The sequence below is a fragment of the Rhinatrema bivittatum genome, chromosome 6, assembly GCF_901001135.1.
Source record: "Rhinatrema bivittatum chromosome 6, aRhiBiv1.1, whole genome shotgun sequence".
Lineage (NCBI taxonomy): Eukaryota > Metazoa > Chordata > Amphibia > Gymnophiona > Rhinatrematidae > Rhinatrema > Rhinatrema bivittatum.
In genome coordinates this window covers 286,626,250-286,652,602 of record NC_042620.1, presented here as the reverse complement: position 1 = coordinate 286,652,602, position 26,353 = coordinate 286,626,250, and the positions used below count along the sequence as shown (strand labels likewise).

Sequence of the window (26,353 nt, the reverse complement as noted above, 5' to 3'; positions counted from 1 at the left end):
GTCCAGCGGCCGACCCTCGGCGTGGACTTAGCCCCCGATATCGGGTGAGGCTGAGAGGCAGCGGGTGCAACTTCAAATGCGGCGGTGAAGGTAATTCCCTCTCTTCCCCCCCCCCCCCCCCCCCCCCCGCAGCGGGAGACGCCCGGAACGAGACCGGGAAGCTCCAAGACAAGATAAGGTAGAAAACGTTTTAAAAGGCTCTGGTCTCCGAAGCTCAAGGAGTCGCACAGGTCGCCAGCCGGTGCCAGTGCTACCGGGTTGATCAGCCCTAGCAGGGCTAGGCCCTGGTCAGATCCGAGGGTCCTCCCACGTGGAGACCCTCCCAGGTGGTTGCCATATTGTCCGCGTGTTCGCCGTCACCATCTTGACCTGTTCGCAGTCCTGTCCACTGTCCCGACCAGTGCGCACAGAGGTGAGCTGTGCGCACAAATATCTTGTGCGCACATCGTCGCGCGCCCAAGCAACGCGCATAGCCACATGCTTACTGAGCCGGGCACATAAGCTCAGTCTGCGTGCACAACAGCGTGTGCGTCTCCCTGAGTGTGTACCAAACCTACGCGCACAACTTCGACGCACCGGAGCGCATAACTAAGCCACCCGTGCCCTGTATTTTACGCGCACAAGCCATGACATCACCGGAGAAGAAGCTCAAAGCTCAGGGCCTTTGCCCAGGATGCGACATCAGAGCTGCGCAGCATGAGGAGGCCATGGCCCTGTGTATACAGTGCGAGGGGGTCCTGGGGGATTCACCCCCATGGCCTTCCCCAGCTGGTGCCGGGATCCAGTTTCTTGAACTGTACGCCCGACCTCGTGTCCCCCAGCAGGAGCCCCCTCAAACGGGGCTCCCCAGGGACACAGCGCCTCTTAATTTAGACCCAGCATCTGTCTCCTGGGTGGAATTCTTCAAAGGCTTGCATACCTTCGTCCACATGCAGCCGGGGCCTCCGATAATATGGCCACAACCTCCGCAAGAGGACCTCAATATCCCGGGCCCTCTATGCCCAGAGAAGTGCCTCCACCGCCCAGAAGCCCCACCTTCGGGGACACGGACAACTCAGATGAGGAATCAGAACCCCTGGAGGAAGGGGAACTCCCCCCAGGGACCGAACCCCACCGAACCATGAGGCGTTTCTTCGCCAAGGACGAGCTCCCAGACCTGGTTACACACAGCTTGAAAGAGCTTGCTATCCCGGGCACAAGTACCTCGGGGGAACCTAAGACGAATCCCCTCCTAGAGGGACTCCGTCAGACCTCCCGTCATTTCCCACTGTTACAAGCCATCCAGCAGCTAATTGACCTGGAATGGGAAGCCCCGGAGACCACATTCAAAGGGGGGCTTGCCCTGGCAGCCATGTACCTTCTGGACCCCGGTGCCAAAGATCTCCTGGCATGTCCGAAAGTGGATGCCATGGTCTGCGCGTTCCCGAAGCGCACTACTATCCCAGTCGAGGGAGGAGCAGCACTCAGGGATGCCCAAGACAGATGCCTGGAATCCATCCTCAAACAGTCTTTTGACGTCTCCGCTATGTCTCTACAGATCGCGGCCTGCTGTGCTGTGGTGACACGCGCCTGCTTATCACAGACCAGGAATAACACTCCCGGGGAAGCCCTGCAACTAGCAGTATCATTCCTCACGGATGCTGCTTCTGATCTGATGTGCACTGCAGCTAGAGGCGTGTCATCATCCGTGGCAGCCAGATGACAACTCTGGCTCTGAAGCTGGTCGGCCGACGCATCGTCCAAAACGAGACTCACAAGGATGCCCTTCAAGGGAACCCTCTTGTTCGGAGGCGAACTAGAGAAGCTAGCCAACAAATGGGGCAAATCCCCACTACCGCGGCTACCGGAGGACAGGAATAAGAGTAACCAGCGACCCTTTCCCCAAACTTCTAGGGGCAGAGGATCACAGCACTTCAGCCTATACAGAAGCACATATCAAGCGACTCGCCCCGCAGGCAGGAGCCAGTCCTTTCGGAACAAGCACAACAAAAGGGGAGCCGGCTCGGGCCCAGGTCCCAGCCGCACCCACAAGAAAATCAGCCGACCCATCCAAGGGAAGAAGCCATAGGAGGCAGACTTGCCCTATTCTACCAAAGATGAGTCGAGATAACTTCGGACAAGTGGGTCCTAACCATCATTCGAGAGGGATATTATCTGGATTTCCACCACATCCCTCCGGACAAGTTTGTGGAATCCCCCTGTCACGACCCCTCCAAGAGGACGGCAGTGGAAGCTACACTGATCAGATTACTCGCCTTAGAGGCTATAACACCAGTGCCCTCACAGCAAATAAGTACTGGACACTATTCCATCTATTTTATCGTTCCCAAGAAAGAAGGGACGTTCAGGCCAATCCTGGACCTCAAGTCTGTCAACCGCCACCTGAAGATTCCTCGCTTCCGCATGGAAACCCTACGTTCGGTCATAAGGGCGATACAACCGGGAGAATTCCTTACATCCCTGGATCTGTCGGAAGCCTACCTGCACATTCCGGTCCATCAAGAGCATCAGTGTTTCCTATGCTTCATGATCCTGGACCATCACTACCAGTTCCGGGCACTACCATTTGGTTTAGCCACAGCACCCCGGACGTTCACCAAAATCATGGTGGTAGTGGCAGCAACACTGAGGAAGGAAGGAATCCTCATACACCCTTAACTGGACGACTGGCTGATCAGGGCAAAATCCCCAGAGGAAGGTTACCAGGCGACCAACAGAGTCAAAACTCTACTAGAGAGCCTCGGGTGGGTGGTCAACACAAACAAGAGCTGTCTGCAGCCCTCCCAATCTCTAGAATACCTGGGAGTTCGGTTCGACACCAAACAAGACAAGGTAATCCTGACACCAACAAGGAGATCAAGACTGATGACCCAGTTGCGAACCCTGTTGAGCGAGCTTCGTCCCACAGCATGGGACTACCTCCAAGTCCTCGGCCTCATGGCATCCACACTGGAAGTAGTGCCATGGGCAAGAGCACCCATGAGACCCCCTACAGCGCTCCCTACTATCATGATGGAACCCGCTGTCCCAAACTACACCGTTCATCTCCAGCTCCCGGACAAAGTTCGGACCCAACTACGATGGTGGCTACAAGAAGGCCATCTGAGCCAGGGAGTGAGGCTATCCTCACCGACCTGGATCCTGCTCACCATGGACGCCAGCCTACAAGGATGGGGAGCACACTGCCAGAAGCTAACCAACCAGGGGCAATGGAAAAGGAAGAGTCTGGATGGAACATCAATCGCCTAGAAGCACGGGCAGTCGGACTAGCCTGCCTATGGTTCGGTCACAGACTCCGAGACAAATCATTCAGAGTCATGTCGGACAACACTACAACAGTGGCCTACAACAACCATCAGGGAGGAACCAGAAGCCAACAAGTGTCTCTGGAAATAGACCCCATAATGTCATGGGCGGAAGTAAACCTTCGAGAGATCTCGGCCGTCCACATCGCCGGGAAAGACAACATCGCTGCAGATTATCTCAGCAGAGAAAGTCTAGACCCAGGAGAATGGAGACGGTCGACCACAGCATTCCGTTTGATAGTATGCCGTTGGGGAACACCAGCCATGGACCTCCTGGCAAACCGGTCCAACGCCCAAGTGCCCTGCTTCTTCAACCGCAGACTGGAACCTTAGTCCCAGGGAATCGATGCCCTGGTACAGACCTGGTCACAGGAAACTCTATTATATGCCTTCCCGCCATGGCCCCTATTGGGCGCAATCATCCACAAGGGGCCAGTACTTCTAGTGGCCCCAGATTGGCCAAGAAGGTCGTGGTACGCAGACATGCGAAGGCTACTGACAGGAAGCCCTCTCCCGCTACCGCCACACAGGGATCTGCACCAACAAGGGCCAATCCGCCACGAGGACCCAGCTCGATTCTCTCTTACGGCCTGGCCATTGAGAGGACTCGCCTGAGGAAGAGCTGCTACTCTGGGGTAGTAATTGACACCCTGCTCCGAGCACGCAAGTTCTCCACATCCCTAACATATATAAGGATTTGGAGAGTCTTCGAAGCCTGGTGTGAGGACCGCGACATCATCCCACGCTTAGTCAAAATCCCCGCGATTTTGGAATTCCTACAGAATGGCCTACAGAAGGGGATTGTCTCTCAACTCCATCAAGGAACAGGTGGCCGCATTGTCATGCTACGGAACCAAGAGTGAGGACGGTAGCCTAGCCTCTCACCCGGGTGTCTCCCGCTTCCTGAAAGGAGTCAAGCGGATCCTACCACCCCTAAAGTGGCCGGTGCCTCTATGGAACCTCAACCTGGTCCTAGACTTCTTAGCAGGAGCCTCCTTCAGACCTCTCCACAGCCTGTCCCTCCGACTATTAACATTGAAAACAGCCTTCCTGGTGGCAGTCTGTTCGGCCCGTCGTATCTCCGAGCTACAAGCACTGTCCTGCCAGGAACCGTTCCTCAGACTCACTCCGGGAACCATCCAGTTACGCACGGTCCCGTCCTTCCTCCCCAAAGTGGTTTTTCACTTCTATCTCAACCAAACCATCTCGCTACCATCGCCAGATGAGCATAAGAATTCGGAAGAATCTCATCGTCTGCGCCACCTCAACATTTGCAGACTCATAGTCCGATACCTGGAAAGGTCGGAATCCGTACGAAAGACAGACCATCTATTCGTCCTTCACAGCAGGAAGAAGCAAGGGGAAGCGGCCTCACGAGCAACCATATCCCGCTGGGTCAAAGAAGTTATCAAGGCGGCCTACGTAGAAGCAGGCAAGCCGCTGCCTTTACAAGTTCAGGCCCATTCTACTAGAGCCCAGGCAGTGTCCTGGGTGGAAACCAAGATGCTGTCACCCGCCGAGATCTGTCGGGCGGCAACATGATCCTCCATCCGCACCTTCTCCAGGTTCTACCGCTTGGATGTTCAGGCTCGAGAGAACACAGCATTTGCAAGGGCAGTACTAAGTGGGCCACAGGCAGCTTCCCACCCAGTTTGGGAGTAGCTTTTATACATCCCATTGGTCCTGAGTCCATCTGCTACACGCTAGGAAATGGAGAAATTACTTACCTGATAATTTCGTTTTCCTTAGTGTAGACAGATGGACTCAGCCATCCCACCCACGGCTGCCGTCATTCGTGGACTTCTCAGGCAACATCCCTGAGAGCAAGTTATTCACGGGTAAGTCAAGCTTTTCCTCCAATTAGGACACCCATCCTACCGCGTGTCAACGTTTCTTGGTTGAGGGCACTGGTGGTCTCCAGCTATAACCAATTCAACCAGTTCAGGTTAATCAAGTTAACCAAGTTATACAAGTTATTCAGTCACACATATATCCACAATTGCTTTTCAAGGAGAATACTGAAGAGCTGCACTTCCTGCAGGGGTATATGTACTAGGACTGATGTCAGATTGAAATCTGATCCATCTCCAACTGCTATCAGGAGTACACTATACCCATCGGTCCTGAGTCCATCTGTCTGCACTAAGGAAAACGAATTATCAGGTAAGTAATTTCTCCAATTTTCTCAGTGGAGAGAGATTAATCATTGGAGTGCCTCAGAGATCTGTACTTGGAAAGATGTTCATCAATATATTTATAAATGATCTGGAAAGGGGAATGACGAATGAAGTGATCAAATTTGCAGATGGCACAAAATTTATATAGAGTAATTAAATCACAAGCAGATAGTGATAAATTGCAAGTCTGGAAGATTGGGCATCCAAATGGCAGATGAAATTTAAAATGGACAAGTGCAAGGTGATGCATATATGAAAAAATAACCCATGCTGTACTTATGCGATGTTAAGTTTCAGTTAGGAGTTACCACCCAAGAAAAGGATCTTAGGCATTCTAGTGGATAATAAATTGAAATAGTCGGTTCAGTGTGCTGCGGCAGTCAAAGAGTACAAACAGAATATTAGGAATTATTGGGAAGGGAAGGTGAATAAAATGGAGAATGTCATAATGCCTCTGTATCGCTCCATGGTGAGACTGCACCTTGAGTACTGTATTCAGTTCTGGTCGTCACATCTCAAAAAAAGATATAGTTGCGATGGAGATGGTACAGAGAAGGGTGACGAAAATATTAAAGTGGATGGAAGGGCTCCCCTTTGAGGAAAGGCTAAAGAGGTTAGGGCTGTTCAGCTTGGAGAAGAGACGACTGAGGGGCATATGATGGAAGTCTACAAAATCATGAAAGGACTTGAATGGGCAGTGATTTACTCTTTCAGATAACAGAAGGTCTAGGGGGCACTTCGTTGTTACCAAATATCATATTTAAAACAAATCAGAGAAAATTCTTTTTCACTCAACACACAATTAAGCTCTGGAATTCGTTGCCAGAGGATGTGGTTAATACAGCTTAGCTGGGTTTAAGAACGTTTGGACAAGTTCTTGGAGAAGCCAATAAACTGCTTTTAGTCAAGTTAACTTAGGGAATAGCCACTGCTTATTATTAGCATTAATAGCATGGGATTTATTTACTGTTTGGGTATTTGCCAGGTATTTGTATCCTGGATTGGCCACTGTTGGGAACAGGATTCTGGGCTTATTGGACCCTCGGACGGACCCAGAATGGCAACTTTTTATGTTATTGAATATGCATGGGGTATAGTTGCATACAATGGAGGAGGTGCTTGCAAATCCTGAAAATCCTCTTTGTGGCTTTTGAGGACCAGAGTTGGCTAACCCTGCCTTAGACTGCATTTGTTTTTTTAAATGTACTCGGGAGACAGTTTAGATAAGCGATGGTGGCATAATGAACAAAATGTTGAAGAAGAAGGGTAGGTTTTAAAGGTTCTTAACCAGAAAGCGTGCTAAAAATGTATCTTATTTCAGGTGCTGCTTACATTCCATGATGTTGCTGTCAGTTTCTCTGAAGACGAGTGGCAACTGTTAGAAGAATGGCAAAAGGACCTTTACAAGAATGTGATGAAGGAAACTTATGACAACCTGATCTCTCTTATGCCACTTACGTTCCATGATGTTGCCATCTATTTCTCTGAAGAAGAGTGGCAGCTTTTAGGGGATCATCAGAAGGAACTTTACAGGAATGTTATGAAAGAAAACTACGACACATTGATTTCATTGGGTAAACAAAATTTCTGGTCTTACCTCTAGGATATGTGCAGTATTTGAAATATCTTGGTTAGGTCCAATATATTTTATCAGATTTAGTTGATGCATTTTAATCTACCTCTCTGTTTGCTGTTTTCATACTTGGAACATCTAGGGTGAATATTTTTTCAGTGTTACAGATATCTGCAGACATTTTATTTCTGTATCAAACATCAACGGGAGGAAGAGTCAACCTTTGAACCTAACTGACATGTTTCCCGCTATGGACCTGATTTATTAATGTATTTACCCCTCAACCCTATCTAGGTAGATCCGCTGGTCCTTAGGCTCCCTTTTCTGTCCTATACGCCAACTCCCTGCCACCCACAATCCTCTCCCCATTACCCTCATGCATGGTCCTTGAATATGATACTGAGACTCTTCATGTTCTGGGTAGGCACACAACTGCAGCTTTATTTACACAAATTAATTAACTTCTTTATTCTCCTCTGGAGTTCATCTGGAGTTAGAATTAAATTTTATTTGTTCATTGATTTGGTCGCTGGCTTCCTGACCCACTAAGGGTTGAAGAGGAGGCTCAACCTCCCTTAACGTTTTCAGTGGGCTGCATTAACTTTGTGGGTCAGAACACTCCATCCAGCCGTGCAAGCTGCGGTTCGGCCTGAATTTTTCTCATTCTAACTTCTTTCATGGGTATGAAGACTTCAGCCAAGCTGTAAGAGCTATTGGTGGCCAGACTCTCTGCTCCAATTTAAAATTTTGTGTCTTCATTTCAGCAGTGTATGGAGAGCCTGCCGCTGCCATAAGAGCATGTGCACAGGCTGCCCTGACCATAAATCTTAATAAGTGACCTGCATCTATTTTATTGAAACTTGACAGATGACAACATAAATTAAATTTAAAAGCTTTGGCGGTAACTTCTGACTTAGCTTTTTCATTGTATGTTTTTATAGGTCAGACTTGTAAGAAGGCACGCTTTCAGTTAAAGAGGGTATTTCAGTTAAAACCTTTCTTCGATGATTCTGCAGTTAAAATCTTGATTCTTGCACTTGTCATTGGGCTGTTGTGTTATTGTAATGCCTTTTTGGTAAGGTTGCCTAATACGTTGATAAGCAAATTGCAGCTTGTTCAAAATTGTGCTGCTAGAATGGTGTGTAGGAAGTCTACGTGGGAGAGGGTGACCTCATTGTTAGCATATCTGCACTGGCTTCCAGTTGCAGAACAGGCTGTTTAAATGATCTCTTACTTTTTGATGCATGATGGCAGATGGGCCAAGGAATTTGTCAGCAAAATTGGCATGGCATAAGCATTTTCCGACCCTTAAAGTATCTCAAGGGGCTTTCCTAGAGTTTTCATTTAGGCACACATTTAAGTCTGGAACTCTCTTTTGGATTTTATTAGGAATAAGGTTAATTATTTCAATTTCAGGAAAATGGTTAAAACCATTTCTTTTTCTATCTTAGGCCTAGATTTTCTAAGGTTGCAGATCTTAGAGAATCTGGCGGTAACGGGGGGCGGGCCTGTAAAAGCCAACAGCTATCGCACCACTGTGGTGTTATTGCTTCCGGCTTTTGCACCCAATAGTTCCTAATGGAACCTAACATTGTGTAACTATAGCATGGGTTATTTTTCCCTATATGCATCACCTTGCACTTGTCCACATTTAAATTTCGTCTGCCCAATTTTCCAGCCTCACAAGGTCTTCCTGCAATTTATCACAATCTGCTTGTGATTTAACTACTCTGAACAATTTTGTATCATCTGCAAATTTGATTACCTCACTTGTCGTATTTCTTTCCAGATCATTTATAAATATATTGAAAAGTAAGAGTCCCAATACAGATCCCTGAGGCACTCCACTGCCAACACCCTTCCACTGAGAAAATTGTCCATTTAATCCTACTGTCTGTTTCCTGTCTTTTAGCCAGTTTGTAATCCACGAAAGGACATCGCCACCTATCACATGACTTTTTACTTTTTCTAGAAGCCTCTCATGAGGAACTTTGTCAAACGCCTTCTGAAAATCCAAGTACACTACATCTACAGATTCACCTTTATCCACATGTTTATTAACCCCTTCAAAAAAGTGAAGCAGATTTGTGAGGCGAGACTTGCCTTGGGTAAAGCCATGCTGGCTTTGTTCCATTAAACCATTTATTTCTATATGTTCTGTGATTTTGATGTTTAGAATACTTTCCACTATTTTTCCTGGCACTGAAGTCAGGCTAACCGGTCTGTAGTTTCCCGGATCGCCCCTGGAGCCCTTTTTAAATATGGGGGGTTACATTAGCTATCCTCCAGTCTACAGGTACAATGGATGATTTTAATGACAGGTGACAAATTTTTACTAATAGGTCTGAAATTTCATTTTTTAGTTCCTTCAGAACTCTGGGGTGTATACCATCCGGTCCAGGTGATTTACTACTCTTAAGTTTGTCAGTCAGGTCTACCACATCTTCTAGTTTCACCGTGATTTGGTTCAGCCATCTGAATCATTACCCATGAAAACCTTCTCCAGTACAGCTACCTCCCCAACATCCTCTTCAGTAAACACCGAAGAAAAGAAATCATTTAATCTTTCCGCTATGGCCTTATCTTCTCTAAGTGCCCCTTTAACCCCTCGATCATCTAACGGTCCAACTGACTCCCTCACAGGCTTTCTGCTTCGGATATATTTAAAAAAGTTTTTACTGTGAGTTTTTGCCTCTATGGCCAACTTCTTTTCAAATTCTCTCTTAGCCTGTCTTATCAATGTCTTACATTTAACTTGCCAACGTTTATGCATTATCCTATTTCCAATTTTTGAATGAAGATCTTTTGGCTAAAATAGCTTCTTTCACCTCCCTTTTTAAATGCCGGTAATCGTTTTGCCTTCTTTCCACCTTTCTTACTGTGTGGAATACATCTGGATTGTGCTTCTAGGATGCTATTTTTTAACAATGACCACGCCTCTTGCACACTTTTTACATTTGTAGCTGCTCCTTTCAGTTTTTTCCTAACTATTTTTCTCATTTTATCAAAGTTTCCCTTTTGAAAGTTTAGCACGAGAGCCGTGGATTTTCTTACTGTCCCCCTTCCAGTCATTAAATCAGATTTGATCATATTATGATCACTATTGCCAAGCGGCCCCACCACCGTTACCTCTCACCACCGTTGCTTCAAGCAAGACCATTTTTCCATGGCGGGGTGGGGGTGGGGCAGGGGCGGGGCTTTGGTCATATGGGGGCGGGGTTATGGAGGGGGTTGGATTTTAGTGCACACTTATCATATAATTATGACATTTATAATGTGAATGTGACTCAACTCACCATAGGTTCTCACATGCATGACCCACTGACCCATGATCGTCACGGGGCTAGATGTAAAAGTACAGTTTGCATCCACGGGAACCCCCCTGACCCACAATAATGGATGTAAAGCAGAATTATGACATTCCCCATACAACTCACCCTGGTTCTGGTGTCCTCTCAGTAATAGCAACTCAAACTCCTTCTACTTCCAGGCTCAATAGCCCTACTTATGAAAAGACAGCAATTTACCACCAATGCATGTCCTCTTGAGAAAACACAACAAATAAGACCGATACAAACGTTTACATGCTAGTAAAATATCTCATCTCGGTAACTGACACAGAACCGACCTAACATACTCCCAGGATCTGTAGTAATGCACATAAACTAATCCGCACACAGTTACACCTGTATTATGGAATACACTCAAACAGGAGCAACCCTATCTCTGAAAAGGCAACACTACAAATATTAAATCAGGCCCTAAAAACCAATACACCTCTTCTTAGGAAAACAGAACTAGCAAGCAGCTATAGATCCCCACACAGAAATAATTGTAAAACTATAGTCGACCGTTGAAAAGCGCCTCAACATCAGGCGCCGTGCGCCGAAGGGGCGCGACAAAGGGGCTCTCCCCTTTGTGCTCCCCTTAGTGCAACCCATAGTGCATGTCCCAATTATCATCTTTGCAATCAGATGTTTCTCTGTTGTTCAATGCTTCCTATATTCAACTGTTAAAAGCATTGTAATCTGAACTTTGTAAACTGTTATGATGGCTTTACCGAATGACGATATATAAAACTCAGCAAATAAATAAAATAAATAAATAATAAGCAGAATAAATGTTTCAAAACAGCTATGAACAGAATAACATCCAACAATTAAAAACTCATAAAAACTATTAAACATTCTCCAAACACCAATAAAATATTTCAAAAAAGCAGACATCACATAATTAAAATGGCAGTCAATCACGAAAAGTAAACTTAAAAAGCCAGCTTTACTTACCCCCTCCAGCAGCTCTCTTACTCCTCTTCCATGCAGGCCGTGGCACACACCAGAAGCAGCAGTAGAAGCTAAGTCTCTCTCACACACACACCATACCAGTCATGCCCCCATCAGTTTCTGTCTCTCACACACCAGTCATCATCAGCTGAGGGGCTGCCCTCCAACATCGGGCACATTGAAAAACAATCCCTGTCACAAAAAACATTAAAAAAGAGAAAAATCGCTGGGAAACAAAGAAGATATTGACAACTGAAGGAAAATGAGAACCGCCCACTATGACGTCACCACGAAGGGGCGCAACAAAGGGGCTTTCCCATTTGTGCTCCCCTTCGTGCTAACCTTTGTGCTCCTTTTAAAATAATTGTATGTATGTTTTCGTTAATAATTTAACCTTTAGTAATGTTGTTTAGCATTTTGCGTTATTTACAATTATTTTGCTACAGATGTTCAATGTATTAGACTAAGGAATTTTATTTCCTGCTTATACTGTTTCATTGTAAACCGGTCTGATATGCATTTGATGCATGAAAATCGGTATATAAAAAATTAAAATAAATAAATAAAAAATAAATCTCCCAAACAGTCTTTGGCACTCACATACCAGTCACCTTCCTGAACAGTTTCTCTCATGCCATACACACACACAGGCTTCCCATTCCCGTGTTCCTATGTTCTTACATTATATGGGCTTCTCACTCTCATAATCACTTTCTCTGTCTCTCTCACACACACACACACACTCACCAGTCTCTCACTCCCATGCTTGACTCTCCACATGCACAGGCTTCTCATTCCCATAATCACTTTCTTTCTCTTTCTCTCTCTCTCTCACACACACACTCACTCACACACACACACACGCTTCCCACTCCCATGTTCTCTTTCAGATATACAGGCTTCTCATTCCCATGATGACTCACACACATCCAGGTTTCTCACTCCCATGCTCACTCTTCACATGCACAGGCTTCTCATTCCCATAATCACTTTCTCTCTGTTACACACACACCAGTCTCTCTCATTTCCATGCTCGCTCTCCACGTGCACAGGCTTCTCATTCCCTGAATCACATTCTCTCTCTCACATTCACACACACCAGTCTCTTTCTCTCACACACACCGTCGCCTTACCAACCAGTCTCTCTCTCTCATGCATGCACACACACACAGGCTTCCCACTCCCATGCTCTCTCTCACATAATCAGGCTTCTCACTCCCATGCTTTCTTTCACACCCCCCCCCCCCCCCCCCACCAACACCAGGCTTCTTACGCCCATGCTTTCTCACATAACCAGACTTTGTACTTCCATGCTTTTTCTCTCTCTCTTTCTCACACACACACACACACACACATCAGTCACCTCCCTGACTAATGTCTCACACTCTCACATACACATCTCCCTGAGCAAACACTTTCATTGTCTCTCACATACACACACATCAGCTCTCTGACCAGTTTCTCTCAATAACACACAGGCAGGCTGGCTGGCTGCTTGTCTCTTTCTTTCACTCACTTCCTCCCCCCCCCCCCCCCCCCCCCCCCCCGCCCTTGAGCACAAATGGTAGCTGCAGCAGCCTCCTCCTCCAGCCCCCGCAGGCCAAGAAAAAAGAATCCCATCGGCCGCGGGAGGCTCATGCTGCTCTCTCCTTTCCCGATTACCATCTGCTTTGATTGCTCGGAGGCCGATGCTGCTGCCGCCGTTGCTACTTTTCCACGCAGCACGGCCTTTCTCCTTCCCGCGCACCGCTCTGTGTATCACTTCCTGTGACGGGGAGGGGGGGGCAGGCAACGGAAGGAGAAAAGGCCAGCTGCAGGTGCCACTGCTTCTTCTAGCACCGCTGCCGTTCCCACTGGGCTTGAACGTGCTGATAGCCCGGCGGCAACGGCAACAGGGAAGGAAGAGCAGCAGGAGAGACCGGGAGCACGCGATACACTAGCCGGTGCTTGGCAGCACCGCGGACCGGCAAAAAAACCCCCAACGGCCTGGTCCTGGTCCGCGGACCGGTGGTTGGGGACCCCTGATGTAAGGATCCCATTTCAATGGAAGTCCTTTTGTTTACGCCCTGTCCCTTGAAAGGACATGCCTGTGTAGATAGGCTATTTTTCTGGTCATTTCGGTCATGCTGAAAGCCCAAAAGGCATAGGCTTCCCTAGATTATAGTTAACTCGACCACCTTTTTGAGAACCTCTGTAAGATTCATAGGATCCACTACTAGAAAGCAGATATGGTATGCACTCTTGCCTTCATCCAAGAAGCCTGAATAAAAAAATTATTCCTTAGCTCCATAAAGGTACAGGTAGCAGTTATATACTGCTATAGAAGTCCAATGAAGGGCTTGCAGATAGCCATGCGTCTTGATATCACCATTTTCTTAGAGAAGCAAAGCATATGAAATCTCTTAAGCCAGTAATCCCTCAATGGGACCTCAGTCTCGGTCTTTAGGGCTTGATAGGGCTTCCCCCAATGGCATCTCTAGAGGATCTTTCGTGAAAATAGTCTTTCTGATGGCCATCTGTTTGGCTGAGCATATTTTGGAGATGCAAGTCTGGTACCGCAGAGAGCCCTAACTGACCATTTCTAAAGATTCAGTTCCCTTTCATTCAGTCCCTTTACTTTTTTGCCCAAAGTGAGGTCCCCATTTTATCCGAATCAGGTGGTAGGTCTTCCAGCCTTTAAGGGCGCTGAGGCATAGAGTAAAAACTCTAAGTTCCATCTATCAGAAGTCCAGCGCATACTGTTAAGGTACCTAAAAGGTCATGAATCCCTTCCAGAAGTTTGATAGGCTGGTCATTCTGCATGGGAGTCCATGGAAGGGAGGAGCACCTTCCAAGACTGCAATAGCCAAATGGATTAAAGAAGTGATCACCCCAGTTCACTGTCTCAAGGGCAAACAGGAAAGCATGGAGTAAAAAATGTTGTTTTGAAAGTTTTTATATATAGAGCATAGATGCACTGATATTAATGGAATACAGTAATGCACAGAAAGCGAATTAGGAGATTCCGTTCTCTAGAGCATCCTTGATTGTAGTTTTTTCATCCTAAATTGGGATAAGGTTGTTTGTTTCTTGCTTTGACAAGTAGTTGCTGGCAACTGCCTATGGCCACACTTCCCTTATACTTAGACATGATGTCACAAGGGAGAAAAAGGTATGACCTCTGTCTCCAGCAGCTGTGGAGCAATGACTGTTCTAAGAGGACTCAAGGAAAGGAAGTTATCAGGTAAGATTAAATTTCACCTTTTGCTCATTTAAATGAGAATGGATACTTCTCCTCTGCTAACATTTGATTTCAATTGTGTTTTCACTTTTTACTGTATATGATTGTGTTACTGTTTCACTAGTATTTGCTCTTTTCTTCTTTTTTATATCCTTCATAGGCATTTGTTTACTTTTTATTCATGCCTTTGTTCCAAAATCTGATTATTTTGGAAAACTCGAGACAAGCTTTAGTGCTTGCAAAAACATAAAATGAGGCTTATACAAAATTTTCAAGACTTCATTTGGATATTGTTTTTATTTTCTCAGATACTGATGCTTTTACATGTATTTGTCAGTTTTTGTCTTTGCATTTCATATAACCATTGTACTGTTTATATGCCAATACAGTTTTTGCTTTATGTACTCCAGTATATTCTTTACTTATAGTTATTGTTGTCATGTTTATTTAACTGTCTATAACACTATCTTGTTTTTGTATCTCATAGAAACACAGAAATGTGACTGTAGAAAAATACCATATGGTCTAACTTATCCATCTATCCACAACTACTTCTCAGCTCTACAATCCCTACCACTTTCTCAGAAATTCCCTGTGCTTATCCCATGCTTCTTGAACTTGGATACCGTCTTTGTCTCTCTCACCTTTATTGGGAGACTGATCCATGCATCCATCTCCCTGACTGTAAAGAAATATTTCCTTACTCTTGAGTCTTTCCCTTTCACCTTCATCCCATTTTCCCTCATTCCAGAGATGCCTTTCCATTCATCTCCTTTTGCACTCAAGTATCTTTCTGCCTTTTGCTGTGGCCTTATCCACCTGTTTGGTTACCTTAAGCTCACCAGATACAATCACCTCCCCCCCCCCCCCCCCCCCCCCCCCACCCGATCCTGCTCTTGTTTGTGCTTAAAAAATTTTCACTCCCTTACGAAGCTGCTCCCTTGGGTTTTTGCATCTCAAATGCATGACTCTGCCTTTTTTATATTAACTCTTAGCTGCCAGACTATGGACCATTCCTCAACTTTTGCTTCCTCGAAGTGAGAGCAATCAAGAATGCATTCACAACATTCTCACACTTGCTACAGGGAAAGAGTATCTCGATTCAAACGGACAACCAAGTAGCCATGTTTTAAGTAAAGAAACAAGGTGGCACCAAATCCTGGGTCCTCTGCCAGGAAATACTTTAGATCTGGCAATGGGCAATGACCATCAGATGACCCTTCAGGATACATATCTTCCAAGAGTATCCAACACTCTGACGGATCTTCTCAGCAGGGTGTTTTATCCTCACACATAGTTACTCAAACAGTACATAGCCGACAAACTGTTTGGGTTGTGGGATTGTCTATCGATCAATCTCTTTGCATCAAAACAGAATTGAAAACTCACTCAATTTTGCTCCCTTCATCTGAGCTTTCTTCGATTGGCTCAAGACACTTTTCTTCTAGATTGGGGAACAGACTTCATACATGCTTTTCTGTCCCTACTACTTATTACAGAAGTGATGCTGAATCTTCTTTGGAACCATACACAAATGATCCTCAGAGCTCCGGAATGGGCAAGACAAGATTGGTATGCATATCTTGTACAAATTTCCTCACTTCCTCACTTCTTCCTACTGTTTCAGGAAGATAGCACATCCTTCATCTAGTTCTACTATCTCTTAACCTGACTGCATGGATGTTGAGCGTACAGTAATAGCTGAACTTTCCTTACGAAAAGCTGTGGAGGATATTGGCTTTTCTAGTAGAAAACTTTTTAATAGACATTACTCCTTCAAATGGCAAAGATATTCTCAATGGTGTACTCAACATGGCATAGATCAGTTTTCCTGTGAACCTTGTAACCTTGTGTCCTATCTATACCACCTGTTGGACTCCAGCCTAGCGACCTCTTGCATCAGAGTACACTTAAGTGCTTTTGTGGCCTACCATGATTCTGTGGACAACAAATCCATCTCGACTCATCCACTAGTGTCCAAATTCATGTGACTTTAAACAACTGGTTTAACGTTTGCTACATGTTAAACCAGTTGTTACTTGGGATCTGACTCATCCTCACACTGCCTTTTGAATCATTGGATTCTGCGTCTCTCAAATACTTTAAATGGAAAGTAGTTTTCCTTGATGCCATCACCTCTGCTCACAGAGGTAGTGAACTACAGGCTAGGGTGCATTACCCTCCTTATCAGTTCTCACATGCATCCCTTCCTTTCAAAGGTAGTGGTCTGCTTTTCACAATAGTTTCACAGTCTCTTGTTCTGCCAACTATTTTTCCGCATCCACACGCTCATGAAGGTGATAAATCTATTCATACCTTGGACTGCAAAAGGGCACTGGCCTACTATAAAAGGACTCAACCTCATTGGCAGGTGTTCCAACTTTTCATCGCTTATGACCCAAATAGACTCAGGATAATCTCCAAGCATATCTTGTCCAAATGGATAACGGAATGTATCCAACTCTGCTATTCTGATGCAGGACTTGATTTCACTAACCCAGTCAAGGCTAGTCAGGTTAAAGCTATGGCCTTTTCCATTTCCCATTTGCGAGAGGTGCCTCTGGACGACATTTGCAAAGCTGCCACATGATCATCCATGTATACCTTCACTTCTCACTACTGCCTGGACAGTCTCACATCTTTTGCTAGAGCAGTAGGAAGGGTGGTGCTACAACATGTACTCACAGTACTCTACTCTCCACAGTGGAGTCCGGATTTCTTACTTAGCAATGCTTGTGCTGCAGCCCTCAACTTGGGACTAACCACAGATCATTTCTAATCATGGCTTATTGACGGAAAAAGCAAGTTTGCTTACCGTAAACAGTGTTTTCCGTAGATAGCAGGGTGAATTATCCATGAGATGCCCACCCTCCTCCTTGGAGAATTGATTTTGTGGCTAGTTAGCTTTGAAATAGACTGAGGAGTCTTCTGAGGCAAAGCTGCGCAGGAACTCCTGCACATACTCAGTAAAGCTCAAAGCTCTACTAGCATGGTGAGATGAGTCCTTTCAATGCCGCCAAATGACATCACCAACAGATCATGGTTATCTGTGGAAAGCACTATTTATGGTAAGCAAACTTGCCATTTATTTTTTCAAAAAGTGTAACTGCTCTATCACCAATTTTAGGTGGGTAAAAAATCACATACATAAATCATAATATGGCAGAAACCACAGCAGCTCGGCAATATTAAAAGAAACCTGTTATAAAATGTTTCTGTAACAGGCTAGAAGAAGCAATGATTCATACTGTATTAGATCTAGATGTTAGTGATTTGAATGAGATAGCAAAAGCAGATATAATAATTATTGCATACCTATAAGTTATACCTGATTTGTCAGGCTATTCAAGATTCCTCATTGAAGGCAAAGGCAAATAAATGAGCCTTGACCAGCTTCCTAAGACGAATCAAAAAGGTTTTGGATTTCAGCCAGCAACTTCATCTAATTGCTTTCAAGACTCTGCTAATATAATGAATTAGACAGAGGATACATCAAGCAGGCTGCAAAATGAAGATCATAGAAAGCAAGGATTACAGTAAATTTTGTAAGAATGTGTTGAAACATTAAAGTGCAAGGCCATTAATAACTTTGTAAATTTAATGTAAGATTTTAAAGTTGGACATCCACGACATTGGCAGCTAATGAAATCTACATAGTTTGGGTGCAATATGTCCACGTGTAGGGACCCCAGTTATGATATGGGCAGCTGCATTTTGATTTAACTGAATTACCCTGATTGTGGATGGGGGATGGCATAAATATAGGGCATTACTGAAATCGATGCAAGAAATCACTAATGCTTGAACAACAATGCAAAGATCGTACTCTCTAAGAAATGATTTTAGATTTCAAAGAAATTGTATCTTTAAAAAGAAGTCTTCTGAAAATCATTTCAGGTTTATCTCATGTCCATTCCTATTTGTGTCTTTTTTCTGTGGCTCTACGTCTAGCTGTTCCTCGGTGGACACTAAACCAAAATATTTGTTAAAAAAAATTCTGCATCCTCTTCATCATCCTCCCCTTCACCTCTCAGTTTCACAATGCCACTTTTGTACTTCTTTATGTCACTAACATATCTTAAAAAAAAAAAAAAGTTTTGTTCTTTGTCGACAAGCAGGGTTGAATTAGCTGTGACACACAAGTGACGACATCAGCGCTGAACAGACCCATCTTTCTAGCTCAGTAAAGTTTTACTACTGAGCATGTGCGGTAGTTCCTACATGCACGCTGCCTTATGACCCTTCAGTCTTTTTTTTTTTGGTCCAAGTTCCACATAGAAGTGTAGCCCTACTTTTCGATTTACCTTCTCTAACAGTCTTTTGTTTCTTTATGTGTTGCCTTGCTGCCTCAGCAGCCTCTAAACAGCACTTTTAAGTGCTACATATGTGTGTGTGTATATGAAATTTTCAGTATGTTCAAGAAGGCGACACCCATTGACTTCAGGGATTGCGTTTGTGGCTGCAAGATGTTCATCACTAATGACGATTCAGCTAATTGCTATTATTATGGTCAGATGTCACCTAGATCCCAGCAGAACCGGGCTTGGAAGATGGAGGAACCCCACAGTTTGGTAAAGAGACAAAGCCATTCTTCTCAGAGTGGGGCTTCTTTAGGTTTCCTCTATGCCAAGTCGAGTCAGATCTCCTCTGTCAGGGCTCCTCCGTCAGGGGCATCAAACTCTGGATCCACCACAGCCCAGGGGTCAAGCAATACATGGGACTATCGAATGCAGGAGCCAGTGCACTCCGGGGCACACTCCAAGCATCTCGTCCCTGTAAATGAGGCTTGTTTGGTGCCAAAGAAGACATACCATTGGCTCCATCGGAACCAGAGCCTTCGTCACACCAATCTTCAGCACTTGGTGCAGAAGCCTTCACTGCCATCAGTGTAGTTGATGCCATCAGCACGGAGCTGGGAGTGGTCAGTATTAATGCCAGCTGTGTCCCTGATGCCGTTAGGACCCAGCAGGGACTCTTCATAACTTCCCTTTTCCTTTCTGATGGATTTATCTCCATCTCATCTTTTTTCCAGATCTCAGACTTTCTAGGGCCTTTTCACTGTCATCTGCTTGAAGCACACAGTCCGGGTCCCTTCCACTATAGTTGAAAATTCCTGTCTGCTCCATTGTACATTTTGAACTTCATCCAACCCTTAACACAGGTTGTCCAGGAGGCGGCATCTGCTTGGAATTTGATATGTACTTCTCAAGATGATGATTCTATACTAGTTTCAAAGGAGGATGTTTCTTCTCCAATTCCAGCCCAGAGGATACAACAATCCGTGGACCATTTAACAGAACTGGTAAAGATGTTCTTTAGCATTTTCTGTCTAGAGTATTGGATTTATTCTCTCAACGAGGAATCTTTCCACTTCAACACCATAGTAACTCCCATCAGAAATCTTAGCAATGGAAACTAGCCCACCACAACTGAGCAGGCTATCTCTCTGCGCAGAAGAGTCCTGCCAGCATTCCAAGGAGGAAGTGCAGAGCACGGCCAACTGAGATCTGCCATGAGAGTTTTCCGTTCTGAGATGACCAAAGCCTCCCCCACAGTTGCCATCATCTTCATCATAGTCGTGGGTTTGCATCCCTCCACCACTCTGTTCAGAGGAAGGGTCTACAGTGATCTCTTCATTCCCCTTACCTTAACTTACGGAACAGTCATACCCTACCAGAAGCCTTCTCATACTCCAGATTCCTGAACAAATTGAGTAAGGCTATTGAGGTTAATGGCCGAAGGGACCAGGATCCCTGCACTAAGGTATTTGTCCTAGTTGGCTTCTGGAAACCCCTTCTGAACCAGTAGCAATCTCTTTTCATTAAATCATCATGATCTGCAAAGGAGAATGTGAGATAATCTGGCATGCTGCCCCCTGGTAACCAGGAAATTGGATCTTAAATACAGAGTAAAATAGATTCCTGGTTTTGACATAGACCAATTACCACACCAATCTGTGGTAGTAGAGTCAGCTTTGAAGTGGGCAAAAAAGACCAGGATCTTTTCTAACATACTCTCAGGTAAGGATCCCATGTTGCTGGACAGTTTAGGGCAGAAAATCTTCCAGATCCCTAAATTGTGGCTCACCAACTTGATATGGTGCAGTACTTACATGATTGTGTCAACAAGTTAAAGCCTCTGGTGTAGTCCCTGGACAGGGAACAGGAGGCTTATCAACATGTTTTTCTGAATGTAGAAAGGTGTGAATACCATCTCATCTGGTCCGTATAAGAGTTCTTTGACATTGTGACAAGATCTTCTGTAAACAGACATTGGGGCACTCTGGATAAGCTGGTTGACAGCCAGCAGTTTGTGTAAAGATATTCATGACAAATTATCTGCCATCCCCTGTTCTGGGGTCAGTTATTTTTAGAACAAGGTCAGAGATGCCATTGCCAAGATTAAGGAGCAGCATGTGGCCATTCAGTCCTTGTTGGTGGAAGCCAACAGCTCCTCCTAGACATCCTTATTTCACTTTTAAGCACTTTTTCTTCTAGAAACTTCCCTTCTGCTAATTTCAGCAGTATTGTGTGCCATCTGATCTGTAACTGTAACTTTCTGTCTTTGAATGGCCACGTGAGAGATGTCAGCCTAAGTCGCCACAGCAGTCCCAGCCCAAACCAGAGCCTAATTTTTGATGACACCCAACCCTCAGGTCTTGACCCCTCAGGTAGAGGGGGAGGATTCAGTTGTTCCTTGACAAATATTAGAAGATCACTAAGGATCATTCTGTCCTCAAAATTGTGTTTCTCCCATCCTCCAGCACCACTTCAGTGTTTAATCTTCAATCCAGATCTGTCTCACTCAACTCAACTTCATCTTAAGGTAGAGTTGCTTCTTGGATAGCAGATAATAGAGCCTGCCCCTCCCGAAGATGGTGGCAGGGGAGTCTATTCTTGCTATTTCCTTATCCCCAAGAAGTTAGGAGAATTGAGACTTATCCTGGATTTACAAAGACTGAGCAAGAATCTGTTACGGGAGAAATTCAAGATGGATGCCCTTCACACCATCCTACGATCTTTTGAAATAAAGTTGGCTGTAGAGGCAAAAACTCATAATAAAAACTTTTAAAAATGTATCCAAAGCAAGAAACCTATGAGAGAGTCGGTTGGACCATTAGATGACCACGAGGTTAACGGGGCTCTTAGGGAAGATAAGGCCATTACAGAAAGACTAAATTAATTCTTTGCTTCTGTGTTTACTAATGAGGATATTGGGGAGATACTGGTTCCGCAGATGGTTTTCAAGGGTGATAAGTCAGACAAGCTGCACCAAATCATTGTGAACCTGAAAGATGTAGAAGGCCAGATTGACAAACTAAAGAGTAGCAAATCACGTGGACCAGATGGTATGCACACCAGGGTTCTGAAGGAACCTATCATTAACATCATCCATTGTACCTGAAGACTGGAGGGTGGCCAATGTAACCCCAATATTTAAAAAGGGCTCCGGGGGCAATCCAGGAAACTATAGACCAGTGATCCTGACTTCAATGCCGGGAAAAATAGTAGAAACTATTCTAAAGATCAAAATCACAGAGCATATAGAAAGACATGGTTTAATGGAACATAGCATGGATGTACTCAAGGGAAGTCTTGCCTCACAAATCTGCTTCATTTTTTTGAATGGGTTAAACATGTGTATAAAGGTGAACTGGTAGATATAGTGTATTTGGATTTTCAGAAGGCATTTGACAAAGTCCTTCTTGAGAGGCTTCTAAGAAAACTAAAAAGTCATGGAATAGGAGGAGATACCCTTTTATAGATTACAAACTGGTTAAAAGACAGGAAACAAAGTACGATTAAATGGTCAATTTTCTCAGTGGAAAAGGGTAAACAGTGGAGTGCCTCAGGGAACTGTACTTGGACCAGTGCTTTTTAATATATTTATAAATGATTTAGAAAGGAATGTGATGAGTGAGGTAATCAAATTTGCAGATAATACAAAATTATTCAGAGTAGTTAAATAACAAGCGGATTGTGATAAATTGCAGGAGGACCGGGCGAGACTGGAAGATTGGGTATTCAAATGGCAGATGAAATTTAATGTGGACAAGTGCTTGGTGATACATATAGGAAAAAATAACCCATGCTGTAGTTACACGATATTAGGTTCCATATTTGGAGCTGCCACCCAGGAAAAAGATCTAGGCATCATAGTGGATAATACATTGAAATCATTGGCTCAGTGTGCTGCAGCAGTCAAAAAAACAAACTGAATTATTAGGAAGGGAATGGTGAATAAAACGGAAAATGTCATAATGCCTTTGTATCACTCCATGGTGAGTCTGCATCTTGATTACTGTGTATAGTTGCAGTGGAGAAGGTACAGAAAAGGGCGACCAAAATGATAAAGGGGCTGGAACAGCTTCCCTACGAGGAAAGGCTAAAGAGGTTAGGGCTGTTCAGCTTGGAGAAGAGACAGTTGAGGGGGGATATGATAGAGGTCTTTAAAATCACGAGAGGTCTAGAATAGGTAAATGTGAATTGGTTATTTACTCTTTTAGATAATAAAAGGACCAGGGGATACTCCATGAAGTTAGCAAGTAGCACATTTAACACTAATCGTAGAGAATTATTTTTCTCTCAGTGTACAGTTGTTACGATAGTGGATCCTTGAGCCGAGATGAGTAAGGCCCTACCTGAGAGAAGACTTCCCAGGCTCGTTGTCAGGAGGCAGATCTCAGTATCAGTTCAGATTAGCAGTCAGCAGCAGATAGGAGGATCCAGATATCAGTCCAGGGCCGAGGCAGGCAGCTAGCACCAAATCCAGCAAAACAATCCAAGGGTAGAGACAGGCAGCCAAACGGGCGAATCCAGGAAACAGTCCGTGGTCGAGACAGGTGGCGTACATCGGTCTCCAGTAAACAATCCAAGTGTTGAGACCGGCAGCAAATAGGCGAATCCAGGGAACAGTCCAAGGTCGAGACAGGCAGTGAACAGCGGAATCCAGCAAACAATCCAAGGGTCGAGGTGAGGAGCAGGACAGGAATGGAGAGGAATAGGAACCAGGGACGAGGAGCAGACTCAACGCAGCCAGCAGCCTCAGGAGACCTGTTGTGGAGGCAAGGTCGGAGAGCAGGGACTGGGTTCAAATAGTCCCTGCTGGATGACGTCAGCGGGGAACCGCAGGAACCTTTCCTGCCACGGTTCCTTTAAGGTCCGACGTGGGGCGCGCGTGCACGCACCTATGCTGTAGTCGGCCTCGGAGGACTGGCAGCGTTCCCATCACCCCTGAGGGATCGCAGTGGTGTCTTCTTGCCGCCGCGAGAGAGGGTGGCTCAGCTCTGGGGCCCCGGTAGGTAAGGGAGACCGGCCTTGTGTTTCCGTGGCCAGCGAGCGTAACAGTACCCCCCTCTCTTACGTCCCCTCCCTGGGGGTTTAGGTTTCTTGTGCTAGCGGGCATGGAACTGCTTGAGCAGCTTTTAATGCAAAATGTTTGAGGCTGGTTCCCAAGTGTTGTCCTCTGGCCCGTAACCTTCCCAGGATATCAGATATTCCCACCTTCGATTCCATTGGCGGATATCTAGAACATCCTTGACTTGGAAGAATTGATCCTCGGCTGAAGAGACCCTTGAGGGGTTTGGAACCTTTCTGGTAGGCCAGGATGATACCAAGGGTTTTAGGAAGGAGATGTGGAAAACATTGTGTATCCATAGGGTAGCAGGCAAGCGTAGCTGGTGGGTGATCGGTCCTATCTGTTGGATGATGGGAAATGGCCCAATATAACGTGGGGCCAAGTTCATGGAAGGCACCCTGAGACGGATGTATCGGGTATTCAGCCACACTTTGGGGCAGATTTTTACAAAGTACACGAGCGAGTACTTTTGTTCGTGCACCCGGCACAAACAAGAGTACGCCAGATTTTAATAGATACGCGCGTAGCCATGCGTATCTTTTAAAATCCGGGGTCTGCGCGCACAAGGCTGTGCAAAATCGGCAGCCTGTGCGCGCCGAGCCGCCTCCGTTCCTTCCGAGGCCTCTCCGAAATCGGAGTGGCCTCGGAGGGAACTTTTTTTCCGACGCCCCCCACCTTTCCTTTCCTTCTCCTAACTAACCCTCCCCCTGGCCCCAATTAATTCCCCCTCCCACCTTTATTTCACGCCTGCCCAAGGCAGGTGTAACTTGCGCGGGCCGGCTGCCAGCATGCCATGTTCCGGTCCGGGGGCCGGTCCTGAGGCCGCGGCCACGCCCCCAGAGTGCCCCCGATGATGCGCCGGCCGCGACACGCCCCCCCAGGAAAGGCCCGGGACTGACGCGCGTCCCGGGGCTTGCGCGCGCCGCCGAGCCTATGCAACATAGGCTCGGCGCACGCAGGGGGTGGAAGGGGCAGCTTTTCGGGGGTTACGCGTGTATCTTACGCACGTACCCCTTTGAAAATCTGCCCCTTTATCTCCGCACTTGAGTTGTGGGCCTGGTCGATGATGCTTATCAGTACTGTCCTTAACCCTTTGGCCAGCCTTTTGTATCGGAGACTTTGTGCTGCTCCATAGGTTCTGGAGTTCCTGAGCCATTAGCTGGGCTGCAGGAGAGGCTACTGATAGCGGTAGGGGTAGCAGAGGACTCGGCTGTCGTCCATAGACTATTTGGAATGGGGAGGTTCCGTTGGCGGTATTGAAGTGGAAATTATGGGAGAATTCTGCCCAGGGCAATAAAGCTGCCCAATTGTCCTGTCGTTTATTGACAAACATGTGTTAGAACATCTTCAATGTCTGATTTGGTGTTCTGTTTGATCGTTGGCCTGGGGGTGGTAAGCTGTGATAAAGTCCAAGGTGATGTTATACTTTTTACAGAACGATCGCCAATATTTTGCGGCAAATTGAGTTTCTCTGTCCGAAAGAATGTGTCGTGGTAGTCCATGTAAACAGAATATATTTGTGGAAAACAGTTTCGCTAGCTCTGGGATAGTAGGGAGTCCAGGAAGGGCCACGAAATGGGCCATTTTGGAGAAGCGATCGATGACCATCCAGATGACTCGACAGCCCTCCGAAGGAGGAAGGTCGACCATGAAATCTGTGGATAGATGTGTCCATGGCTCCTGGGGCACCTGTAAAGGTTGTAGCAGGCCGTAAGTTTGAACTACCAGGGGTTTTTGTTTGAGCGTAAACGGGACAGGAGTCCACGTAATTCTGGACATGCTCCTTCACTTGGGGCCACCAGTAAAAGTGTTGAATTAGGTTTAAAGTTCTTGCTCAGTCCGGGTGACCTGGGATATGGGAATCATGCCCCAACTCAAAAACCTTCTGACAGACCCGTCTTTCCAGAGGAACGGGTATGGAAGCAGCCAGGAGGATTCGGGCGGGATCGATCACATGGCTGGGTGGTTTCCAGGGTATCCTCCACTTCAAATGACCGGGAGAGGGCATCCACTCAGGTGTTCTTGTGAGCTGGTCTATATTTCACCTCAAAGTCGAAGAGGGCGAAAAATAATGACCACTGAGCCTGATGAGCATTTAATCGTTGTGTGTTATAGAGATGTTCTAAGTTTTTATGGTCAGTATATTCCGTAATCTGGTGTCATGCCCCTTCTAACCAATGCCGCCATTCTTTGAAGGCTATTTTTATGGCTAACAGTACTTTGTCCCCGATTCCGTAGTTTCGTTCCGCCAGAGAGAATTTTTTTGAGAAAAACTAACAGGGTCGGAGGCTCCCCCTATCTGAAAGTTGATTCAAAACGACTCCTATTCCCTCCAAGGAAGCATAAGCCTCGATGATGAAGGGGCATGTGGGATCCGAGTGACGAAGGCATGGTTCTTCAAGAAAGGCTTGTTTTAGGTTAGAGAAGGCTGTGACTGC

At 45.8% G+C, this 26,353-nt stretch overlaps 1 protein-coding gene across 2 annotated transcripts in view; it reads left to right on the top strand.

Annotated features, from left to right (window-relative positions):
• The window catches only part of LOC115094358 (zinc finger protein 30 homolog), an 84,255-nt gene that overhangs the window by 26,125 nt on the left and 31,777 nt on the right, over positions 1 to 26,353 (top strand). For both annotated transcript variants that reach the window (XM_029607332.1, XM_029607330.1), the window contains exon 3: positions 6,804 to 7,056. In XM_029607332.1, the coding sequence (XP_029463192.1) occupies positions 6,804 to 7,056 (253 nt within the window). The remainder of the gene's footprint in view (positions 1 to 6,803; positions 7,057 to 26,353) is intronic.